Here is a 12,836-nt window from a genome sequence, read left to right on the forward strand (position 1 = left end):
AAATGATATCCCATAGTCAGACCCTAAGGATACAGACAATCAATTACTGGATAGATTTAGCTCTAATGTCAACTCCCTCTCTTCCCACATTCCCAGATCACATACCAAATATTCACAGCCACCCAAATCTCCCAAGAACAACTCTTCAAAGCACTATCCAAGGCTTCTCTGAGGCTGGATAACATATTAGGATGCCTGCTGGTCAGCCTGTAACAGGACCTGTCAAACCCCCTAGTGAGACTATTCAGTATTAGCTTTCAAACAGGCTTTGTGCCAAATTAATGCAGAACAGCAGCAGTCATCCCCCTGTACATTCACTTCCTTATGTGCAGTATCACCCAATCTCACCTCTGTGTGTAATGCACTTTACTTTTTATGTGTCAGTCATCTAGTAGTCAGTGTTGTCCAGTGCAAAGGTAGTGTTGTCAATGGACTTTTGTAATTACAGACTCATGAGTCTGACCAGCCTCATCTGTAAGGCTATGGAAAGGATCATTATGGAATTAATAAACAGGGTCACAGGCAACCTACAAACTCTTGACTGAAGCCAGTTCTTCTTTTGTCAAGGGCAAATCCTGTCTACTTAACCTGGTCGACTACTTCAAGAAAGTTACTGAAGCAATGGATAAGGGAAACTCATTGCAGACCTCATATCTAGAACTTGCAAAGGCATTTGACACCATTGGACACTGTTGAATAGTTGATAAATACAAGCAGCTAAATGTAAGTCCCTATGTAACTCACTGAATAGCAAACTGGCTCACTTACAGAATCCAGAAAATTAGGATGGGCAGCTCTACCTCTTCCAAAAGACCTGTCACTAGTGGTGTACCCTATGGTGTAGTCCTCGGGCCACTCCTCTTTTGCAATTACTTCTTAGAGGTCACAATTACTGTTAAGGGTTTGTTGCTAACCAAGTTTGAAGATGGCTGTAAACTAGGTGCTATCACAACCTCTCCAGAAGATACCAAGATCCTCCTAAACGGCCTTTCCAAACAAATAGATGGTGTCAAAACCACGGACTGAAATTAAATGTACAGTATCCTTCAGAAAACATGATGTCCCCTGTAACTATTGCATCAACAACACTCCTGAAAACTGAACCAGCATTTAGGGACCTGGGAACTGTCCTATGCTCGCCAAGTATCCACTACTGTGAGAAAGTGCTTTTTCACTGCAGAGCTTATTAGTAAGAGTATGGCATCCAGATCAAGGGATGTGATCATTCTACTGTAGTCAACACTTACTAGGCCAATCACTGAGTATAATGTCCCCTTCATTATTTACCTGGTTAAAGACTTGACGCAACATATGTATGACCACATTACTTTCTCAACAAGAAATCAAAGGCTTAAATCATAAAAGCTACACTGACCATATAAAAGCCCTGTCCCTTTTACTGATATCTTACAGACTACTGAGGGACAATCTCTGCCTAAATTAAACAGCTTCAACTGACGGCATCATTTCAAACCTACTGCACATCCAGAAATCCAGTGGTGGCATAAACACATACCAAAGAAATCTTAATGTCTTCTGCAACATAAACAGAACATGCTGGAGGTACATATATATATATATATATATATATATATATATATATATCATAGAGAATACCACTTCTCCTGAATTGTCCACCTCTTGACATAAAGCAAAGTATGTCTCTTACTCTGTTCAAGTGTAATCCAGATGAATTGATGGGCAACTGCAAGTTCACCCTTGACATTGCACCTTTGTCCCTTATAGATAAGGGTAATATGGTATTGTCTGCCTGGCTCTGGGCTACTCTTACTTAAAACACAAGTACCTTGGGTTATTTGTACTGAAAATACAAGGGCTAAAAATCTTCTTAGGAATGCACAGCTAAGCTTCTAAGGATCCTCACAGATCAACAGCCTAGTAAGTACTTATGAACCTTTAAGTTGATGAGTAACAGTACTACTAAGACAGATCACTGTTTGCATCAGCTCCATTCTTTTCCTTCAATCTCAGCAAGTCTCAGCTCAGCTAAACTGCACCCAAGTTTCCTTCATTCCTCTGAGGTCAACTGATTTAAATACTTGTTCCTGGTTAGGATTCTATGTTTTTAGTTTTTGTTATGCAAATATGCTCAAAAAGGCTGCTTTCATTTACAGTTTTGCCTTACCTGGCAACAAAAATATGATGTTGTACTCACCTTTGAATAAAAGCATAAGCAAACTGCAACATGGGAATATCCACTAGGGAAGATTTCTGCAAAATACAAAATATAAAAATTACATGAGAAATACTGCAATATTTTATGAGATAAAACTTTTTCTTAATATTTTTGTATCCATTCTTAAGTATCATACACCAGAGGTAAAATAATATTTCTGACAATTTAACTTCCTTACAAATATTTCAAAAGAAGAAAGGTCTGTATACAAATATGGTTTCATAATATAATAGAAACAACCCAATCATGAAAATATCCATAACCATCAATACCTGGAAAAGACTAGTCATAATGCGCAATTTATTTTAACTTTCTAAAAACGGATGTTTTTTAAAAACACCACTATGGTAAGGAACAGAAAGAAAAAAAAAGTTGCTTATCCTATCTTAATATTCCTTGCAGAACTAAAATGGTTACTATTATTTTTATTATTAGTTCCTTCCCCTAGATGGCTATAATGAAGTAATTATATGTTCCCACATTATTTCATTTTACATCTATTCTCTTTCCTTCATGCTGTTTGTTTACTTTTCTCACTGAACACGATCACTGGGAATTAAAGTTTCCTTTCAGAACCTCTGGTGACAGTATCAATGTGTCGTTTTAAGTGACCCTCTCCAATCTGTGTTACCTAGCATCTAATAAAAAATATACTTTTGGGGACACATCTTGTGTCAGCTATGAATAAACAATGAAATTTAAAAAAATATACATCACAATATGTGTGGCTTGCCCACTGAAAACTGAATATGTAATGGCTTATACAGCTCAGAAATATAGGAGTAACAAAGTTGTGTAAAATATGCTGTTCTGTAGTACAAAAACTAGTGCTGCACATACACTGCAAATCAGACCAACAGCATACACATCTGGACTCAGATTTAAGAAAAATGGCCCAGAGTACTTCAGCTGACTGAGCACCAGTGCTGCAGTGCAGTGACAGACAGCAACTGCTTCTTACTATGTATGCTTCTCACTGCAGCTAGAGACCCATCGGGTGCTCTGGTATACACTGAAAGAGTGGGACACCCATATGGGAATAATGTGCATGACTGCTAATGCTATCTTCTAAGTTGGACAGCGCAGTGGTGCAGCGGTAGCATTGTCACCTCAAAGCAAGAGGTTCTCCAGTTTGCTTCTCGGCTGGGGTGCCTTCCGTGCAGGGTCTGCATGTCCTCCCTACATTCATGTGGGTTTACTTCGGGTGCTGCGGTTTCCTCCCATGTTACAAACACATGCATCTGGAGTGTTTCTCCCCAGGCCTCCGCTGAAAATTGGCTTTGTTCCAAGTTGGACATTCCTGGTAAACAAATGTAAAAAAAAAAAAAAAAGTTAGTACACAGTAGCTATCACAACACTGCAAATGGCAGCTCTATGGGAAAGTAACCAAACATGTGACAAAAAAAAGACAGGCGCACATCAGGGTGGATGTGTGTGCATGTACAGTAATGTGACATGCCATGCACTGTGCAGGAAGTGGTATGAAGACAGGAACTACTTCCGTAACAATATGTAAAGATGATCTAGTGCATATGACAAGGGAATGAGGTGTGTGGTACACAGAATATTTAAGAATTTGATCATCATACTTCTTTATCACCCTGACTACTGTGGTCCACAATATACATGGTAATGGAGGTGGAGTAGACAGAAGCATGGATAATAAGTGCCAGGTATATGTTACATTTTAAATCCATTGCGATAACACTGCCAGCCTGAAGGATGACTGTGGACAAAATGTCTACATGGGGCTCTTGCTAAGTTAACTCTACTGCAGAGATTGTGAGGTATGGTAGCGCTGCATCCCTTCATGGTGCCTAGAACAGTTATCCATTACTTTGTTATACAGCCTGGTTATGCCACACAGGACCACTATCCTTGTCCCAAATTATGGTATTTGCTGTACAGCACACCAGCTCAGTAGGAAGATACTCAGTGTACTGTTCCAGACCCACTAAGGTACACTGGGCTATGAACAACAGAGTCATGATTCCAATTATGACCTGTACTTGTGGTAGCTTTCTGTAAGAGACATCCAGCAAGATGTGGACAGCTACAAATCTAGCTGCCTGACTATACAATTTTCTTGTCTAAAAAGTAAGTTTCTTACAGCAGTCCCTCTGCACTCACACAGAACGTTAGCTGGAAGTGTCAAGTTTTCTGTCTTGCATGACTGAACCACCAACCCAACTGGGACTGAAAACTCTTACTAAGAACTTGTTCAATAATTTTTATGGTGTTTGAACTAGTAAAAACTTACTTTATAGCTCTAGTAAATGGCAAAGAAAGTGATGCAAAAATAAACCAGTTGTGAAAAATCTGGAACGAGCTTTGCAATTCCTATCCACAATGTCCTTCCTTAGGTTTACTTCATCACCACCCAAGTCTCTTAGCTAGCTGAAGATAAAGGATCAGACGAGAAGGCAAGAAATGTGGAAAATGCATAAATATATTTGGAGTAAAGAAAATTCTTGGAACGACCTCAAATTGATCAGGATCGAGCACAGGAATGGTTAAAGACAGGTGAATTTAAACCAAAAGACAAAAGGTTAATATTGGCAGCCCAAGACAGTGGACTATGTACACATTAATTTATAAAGTTCATTAAACATGTGGGAGAAACAGACAAATGTAGGTTTTGTAATTAGAAAGTCACACATCTTGTTGCCGGTTGTGATATACTAATGGCAGAAAGACTGTATACTAAAAGGCATAATAATGTGGCAAGACTGCTGCATTGGGGATTGTGCAAACATTATAATACTGAAGTAGTTGAAAAACACTGGAAATATGAGTCACAAAGCATTATGGAGAGATATTATAAAGATATTTGAAGAGTAATACAGGCAAAAGTACCTAGGCATGGAACATTTTACGATACAAAAAATAAGAAAACAAAAAGGGAAAGTAGAAAAGAAGATTGGTAATGGAAAAGCTAAAAAAACAGAAACTGAGGTTATAGATACCTCTGAAGTGAAGAACTTACTGTAGAAAATCTATGTCTGATAACATCACAGCAAGACAGAATAACGAATTCCCAAATTAAGAGGAACTCATTGGAGCAGAAAATATCTGATCAGTTGCCACATGAAGATACTATGGAGCCTTCATTAGGAAACCAGTACAAAAGTTAAGTTGGAGTTGTACAGCACGGGAAAGAACAGAAAACTGTGTCAACACTGACGCAGTCAATGTTGTGGAGTGACAGGCCAGTGAGTTCCCATGTGAAAGAGCTACGAATGACACAGGATGAAACTGAAGAGAATATGGCACAGGAAGATCCTCTGGAATTTTCTGTAGAATGCCCACAGAAAATGGAGAACAAAGAATGTGCCTTCACTTTAGAAGAAAATGATCTAAGGAAAGAGTTGCTTGATTTAATAGAGATGGCTAGACATTAAAGATCAATGAAAGAGAAAGACTACAGAATGTCAATAAAACCCAAAATGTTAGAAGTTTGATAAAACAAATGAAAACAGTAAACATAACTGTTCATAGAAATTCATGCAATATAACAGAAGTAAATAGGATATATTATTGTGCAGCTAAATTAACAACAGATAAATTCTTACCACAAAAAACAGGGCAGTAAGGGAAAGGAAGGGAGAAATCAAATGCCATTATGGAAGTATCAAAAAACAAACCAAAAGGTTCCGAACCAGCAGGTGTAAAACTCCAAAGGTTTATTAGGAAATGTAAAAGTAAAAGCTTTTAAGTCTCCCTTAGTAGGAAGACTTCTTCAGACAAAGGAAAAATCACCAAACACAATTTAAAACCCAAAAAAAGGGGGGGGTGTTATAAAATTACAAACAGCTGCCTTAATTGAACCCACTGACATACCTTCACATTTAAAGTTGTATTACATTAAAAGCATAAATAAATGTCTACTTAGTGTAGACAGGGTGTCAAACATAAAAAAGTTTTCAAAAAAGAAACATGAACTTGATAAAAGTAACCAAGAATGTCTTAGTGAAGATTCATGAACCTAATCAAGTGTAAATACTGTTTGTTTCCCTTAAAATACATTTTAGCAAACAACTTTTGATAGGGCAAAACAAAACTCATACAGAATCTTGTGAGTAAAAATAAAATAAAATGAAGTAATGCTTGCAACTAAGTATATACAAGTATAATATCCATTCCTTAACAGAAAAGGTAGTAAGGAGTACACATCTCTAATGCATAATGAAGAATCAATGAATAAGTAAACAGTGCAACTCAACTAGGAGTCTGCAATAACCGGAATTTCAAAGGCGTTTCTAATAAAAGAAATGTTATTTCTAATGTTAAATAACCGAATATGTTTATTTCTGTGTTAAAAATCTAACACAGAAATTGCTTGTCATTTCAACGCCAACAGAATGCAATGACAGTATATGAAAAATAATTTTTTTTTTTTTTTAAATGTTCCTTGAGCAATGGGTAAAGCACCAAGCTGCGAGAACACTTTCTAAGCTTTTAGTATGCACAGTTGTAGCAGCCAAAACAAGTAAAAATGCAGCTGTTTCAGAAAAAATATGGCAAGGCATTGCGTGGAAGACACGTCTAAATCAAAACAAACAAACCTCCGGATTCACAAGATGGTACTTCATTCAAGAACCATGCAGATGCTAAGCATGCTTGAAAAGCGATAGCCAAACAAATGAAAAATCAGTTCACAATGTGCCCATGAACGCACATTGTTCTGCAAATGAGTTTATACTGTGTGCGAAAAAGGTAATAAATAAAGTAGCAGAAGACAAAAGAAAGAAAGAAATGCAACACCTAAGTAAATCCACAGCTGTTGGTGTTCAATGACATTGACAATAGGTAAACATAGCACTTCAAAATACCATGGGTCTAAACATTAAGATCTCATTGTTGCTTATGCAAAAAAGTGTATGTGTCTAGAAGTAAGCAAAAATCAAGTCAGACCACAATGCAGAACCTGACAAAAATAAAACATACAAATCCTGAACGAAACTATGCAAAATGAAAATACAAATAAAAATAATAAAATAAAATAAGGTATGGGTCAAAGTACAGCGAAGCGGTGCAGAGGTCAGAAAACTAATGTTTCTCAAGTTAAACATTTGTGAATTAAGGTTTAAAAACCAGACTTGAGGTTTAAGTAATGATGAAAGAAGTCTTATCTTAGCAGGTTTCTTAACTTTAAAACACAAGTCAAAGAAGTAACTTCGTTCAACCCTGGTGACATGTAAGAGTTCATTTTAAGTTGCCAAATGAAAAAAAGGAACTCATTTGGCAACTTAAAATGAACTCTTACACGTCACCAGGGTTGAACGAAGTTACTTCTTTGATTGTGTTTTAAAGTTAAGAAACCTGCTAAGATAAGACTTCTTTCATCATTACTTAAACCTCAAGTCTGGTTTTTAAACCTTAATTCACAAATGTTTAACTTGAGAAACATTAGTTTTCTGACTCTGTAGCGCTGTACTTTGACCCATACCTTATTTTATTTTATTATTTTTATTTGTATTTTCATTTTGCATAGTTTCGTTCAGGATTTGTATGTTTTATTTTTGTCAGGTTCTGCATTGTGGTCTGACTTGATTTTTGCTTACTTCTAGACACATACACCTTTTATGAAGCAACAATGAGATCTTAATGTTTAGACCCACGGTATTTTGAAGTTCTATGTTTACCTATTGTTAATGTCATTGAACACCAACAGCTGTGGATTTACTTAGGTGTTGCATTTCTTTCTTTTGTCTTCTGCTACTTTATTTATTACCTTTTTCGCACACAGTATAAACTCATTTGCAGAACAATGTGCCGTATTCATGGGCACGATTGTGAACTGATTTTTCATTTGTTTGGCTATCCGCCTTTTTCGCATGCTTAGCACCTGCATGGTTCTTGAATGAAGTACCATCTTGTGAATCCGGCGGTTTGTTTGTTTTGATTTAGACGTGTCTTCCACGCAATGCCTTGCCATATTTTTTCTTAAACAGCTGCATTTTGACTTGTTTTGGCTGCTACAACTGTGCATACTAAAAGCTTAGAAAGTGTTCTCATCGCAGCTTGGTGCTTTACCCATTGCTCAAGGAACATTTAAAAAAAAAAAAAAAAAAAAACTGTTGTTGCATTCTGTTGGCGTTGAAATGACAAGCAATTTCTGTGTTACATTTTTAACACAGAAATAAACATATTCGGTTATTTAACATTAGAAATAACATTTCTTTTATTAGAAACACCTTTGAAATTCCGGTTATTGCAGACTCCTAGTTGAGTTGCACTGTTTACTTATTCATTGATTCTTCATTATGCATTGGAGATGTGTACTCCTTACTACCTTTTCTGTTAAGGAATGGATATTATACTTGTTTATACTTAGTTGCAAGCATTACTTCATTTTATTTTCTTTTTAATCACAAGATTCTGTATGAGTTTTGTTTTACCCTATGAAAAGTTGTTTGCTAAAATGTATTTTAAGGGAAACAAACAGTATTTACACTTGATTAGGTTCATGAATCTTCACTAAGACATTCTTGGTTACTTTTATCAAGTTCATGTTTCTTTTTTGAAAACTTTTTTATGTTTGACACCCTGTCTACACTAAGTAGACATTTATTTATGCTTTTAATGTAATACAACTTTAAATGTGAAGGTATGTCAGTGGGTTCAATTAAGGCAGCTGTTTGTAATTTATAACACACACCCCTTTTTTTGGGTTTTAAATTGTGTTTGGTGATTTTTTCCTTTGTCTGAAGAAGTCTTCCTACTAAGGGAGATGAAAAGCGCTTTACTTTTACATTTCCTAATAAACCTTTGAAGTTTTACACCTGCTGGTTCAGAACCTTTTGGTTTGTTTTTTGACAGTTTGTTTTTCTTCAGTTTTGGAATTGTTAATTATGGAAGTATCAAATAGAGAGAAAACTATAAACCAATTAACACAAGTGTCACTGTTAGAAGAGTACAGAAGAGGGAACAAATCAACAAAAATACTGAGAAAGATGGACATGATAAAAGCAACGAGTAGTATCAGAATAGATTAAGATCTATCATACACTATTGGAAATAATAAACAAAAGATATCAGCACAGGCAGAAAAACTTAGAAGACATACAGATAAATATAAAGGAATAGTCAAAAATAAGCAATTTATTAATAACCCACAAAAAGTTTTATAAAGAATTGGAAAACAAGGCAAAAGGAATTGAAACACCACAAAAAAAAAAAAGAAACAGACACATTTTGGAGAAATATCTATGAAGACCCTGTGGAACATAATAAAGATGCTGACATGCTAGAAAAAGTAAAAGAAAGAATAAGAAGTTCAAATGTACAGGATATGAAATGAGATGAAGCAACGGTCACAGAAATTGTAACAAATTTAGGAAAAGCTCCTAAATGGAAAACCTCAGGCCCAGATGTGGTACCCAACTTCTGGCTAAAAGTATTAACATCTTTATATGAAGATTTAGTCATGAGCAAAAACTATTTATAAGCACACCCCGAATAGTCGTCAATCTGGTTAACAACAGGAAAAACAATACTGTTCTTAAGCGCAAACCTGCAAGCTATCCTAAAAACTATAGACCAATAATTTGCCTTCCAACAATGTATAAACTATAAATTAGAACTTATGCCGACAGTTTACAGTTATTAGAAGAAAATTCAAACATGGCAATGGAACAAAATGGTAAAAAAAGGAAGTCATATGGAACAAAGGATCAATCATTTGTTGCTAAAGTCATAACGGAGATCTGTGCGAAGGGGAAGAAACTATGTATAGCATGGATAGACTACAAAAAAGCATTTGACAGCATCCCATATTCATGGATAAAAGAGTTCCTAAAAATGTGTAAAATACACTCTACAATGATTGATTATATTACAGCGACCATAAACAGCAGCAAACCACTTTGCAGTTAAGCCATGATAAAGGACAAAGTATTATTCCAGGGATAAAAATTCAAAAGGGGATATTCCAGGGTGACTCTGTCACCGCTGCTTTTATTGTCTTGTCCTTAACCCATTAAGCTGTTGACTTAACATATTATGTCATGGCTACAATTTGGCTCACAGAAAACAACAGTGTAAAGACTTATCTTCTTTTTATGGATGAGTTAAAAAGTACAGTTTTGTACCTACCATAAATGTAGATGTTCGAAGATCCACATTGCTGCAGTCCTTACATATGGGTAGTCCGCTGTCCTCGGTCGGCCCGAATATCAAATTATTAGGCTGACGTCGGTCAAGGCGCTTAAGACTGACATCAGGACGTCAGGGTACAAATGCGCATGACCGACGTCATATCCTCAGTCTTTTCTTGCCCCAGATGTCAGAAGACCCTAAAAAGAAAGGTCAAAACCAAAAGACAGCAAAAAACATCCAACCACCCTTGCACTAATCATATGTACAATATATACAATATCCACAATATTCACAACCCAAACCACACAACCGCCTCTAACTACAGAGGGGAAGGAGGGAGGGTAAATTGGACTGCAGCAATGTGGATCTTCGAACATCTACATTTATGGTAGGTACAAAACTGTACTATGTTCTTCATCTCACATTGCTGCAGTCCTTACATATGGGTAGAATCCCAAAGCAGAGGTAAGGGAGGATGGCAAAACTATAAAGCATTAGGAGCTGCCAAAATGCCCTGTAAAATTGCAGTGGCAAAACCAGCCCTAGATTTAGAGTAAAGTGGAAGGTGGTAATGCTTAGAGAAAGTATGCACTGAACTCCAAGTAGCTGCCTCCAAAATATCTTTAGTTGCCACCCCTTAAAAAGCTGTAGAAGTGGCAGTAGCCCTAGTGGAATGAGGCCTAATCCCAGCTGGAATCTCCTTACCATGATGGGAATAACAGAAAGCAATACAAACCCAATCCACTTAGAAATAGTTTGTTTTGACACAGGCTTGCCCTGAGAACCCAAAGCAAATGAAACAAATAACTGCTGAGACTGCCTGAACCCTTTAGTTCTGCTCAAATAATATCGCAACTGCCTGTGTATATCCAAAGTGTGCAAAATCTTTTCCCCTTTATTTTGGGGGTTTGCATAAAAAGTAGGCAAATGAATAGTTTGGTTTAAAGCCACACTAGAAACCACTTTCGGCATAAAGGAAGGATTAGTACGCAAAGATACCCTATCCTTGTGGAAAATTAAGAAAGGCTCAACCGCCATAAGGGCCTGTAATTCAGAAACCCTTCTCGCAGAGGTAATGGCCAACAAAAAAGCAGTCTTCCATGATAAATATTTCAACTCGGCAGTAGATGCAGGCTCAAAAGGTTGTAGAGTGAGTTTCTCCAACGCAAAATTGAGATCCCAAGCAGGAGTAGTAGCTCTACGTGGGGGTCTTATATTCTTTGCCCCTCTAAGGAATTGCTTAAACAAAGGATGAGAAAACAATGGTGGGACACAGTCATAGTGAGCAGAAATTGCTGCAGCATGAACCTTAATAGAAGAGAAGGACAAACCTTTGTCCAGTAACTCAGTAAGATATTGAAGAGCCACACTTAAATTAGGCTTAGAAACATCAAATTCCTTTGCTGTACTCCAAAATAAAAATCTCTTCCATTTATCTGCGTACACTTTCCTTGTACTAGGCTTTCTGGCCTCCAAAATAACATTCAAAACTTGCTGTGGAAGCTGAGACCCTCCAGGGTTTAAAACAGAATATGCCAGGCTGTTAGATGTAGAGAGTGAAGTTTGACATTGAGTAAATGACTGTTCTCCTGAGACAGCAGGTGTGGAATCGAAGGCAAAGGCCATGGAGGCTCCCGTACCAGACTTCTCAGTAATGGGTACCAGTGCTGTTGAGGCCAATCTGGAGCTATTAAAATCATCTTTGGCTTGTCCTGTCTGACCTTCAGGAGTACCTTTGGGAGGAGAGGCAGAGGTGGAAAGGCATACACATGAAGATTGCTCCAGTTGAATGAAAGAGCATCCACTTTCCAAGCTGTGGGATGAAACCTTTTTGTGCAAAACTTTGGCAGCTGGTAGTTTAGTGGAGAAGTGAACAGATCTGTCTGGAGTTCCCCATAACACTGTCAATTTCTGAAATACATGAGGATCCAATTTCCACTCGTGGGGATCCATAATTTGTCTGCTCAACACATCTGCTAAGGAGTTCTGTGCTCCCGGCAGAAACCTTGCCTGAAGATTCAGCTGTAAACTGAGAGCAGTCTCCCACAAAATCATTGCTTGTCTGCATAGAGGATAAGAATCGTTCCCCTTGCTTGTTGATGTACCACATGACAGTTGTGTTGTCTGTTAGAACCAACACCTGCCCTGGAAGAAGTAAATCCTTGAAAGCTATTAATGCAAATTGGACTGCTAACATCTCCTTCAAGTTGATATGTAGATGTTGTAGTCTGGCAGGCCACGTGTCTTGTACCCACTTTCCATTTAGATGAGCTCCCCAAGCTTTGTCTGAGGCATCTGTCGTTAGAATCTGACTCGCCTCTGGTCGGGTCACAGAGAGTCCCTTGTTTAGGTGACATTCCTGAGCCCACCACAAAAACTCCTTTTGAATGCAAGGTATTATCTGAATGACAGTGTCCATATCTTGGCAGTGCTGTGTCCATACATTTTTGAGATACCATTGTAGCTTCCTCATATGCAGTTTGGCATTGGGAAGCACCAGAATACAAGATGCCATGAACCCCAAGGCTTGAAGGACTGT

General features: G+C 37.4%; 1 protein-coding gene across 1 annotated transcript in view; it reads right to left on the reverse strand.

Annotated features, from left to right (window-relative positions):
* Positions 1–12,836, reverse strand: part of DOP1B (DOP1 leucine zipper like protein B) — a 2,336,114-nt gene that overhangs the window by 685,257 nt on the left and 1,638,021 nt on the right. The window contains exon 24 of the mRNA XM_044071549.1: positions 2,177–2,232. Coding sequence (XP_043927484.1) covers positions 2,177–2,232 — 56 coding nt within the window. The remainder of the gene's footprint in view (positions 1–2,176; positions 2,233–12,836) is intronic.

The sequence above is a fragment of the Protopterus annectens genome, chromosome 5.part0 (genome assembly GCF_019279795.1).
Source record: "Protopterus annectens isolate FY-2018-M chromosome 5.part0, PAN1.0, whole genome shotgun sequence".
NCBI lineage: Eukaryota > Metazoa > Chordata > Ceratodontiformes > Protopteridae > Protopterus > Protopterus annectens.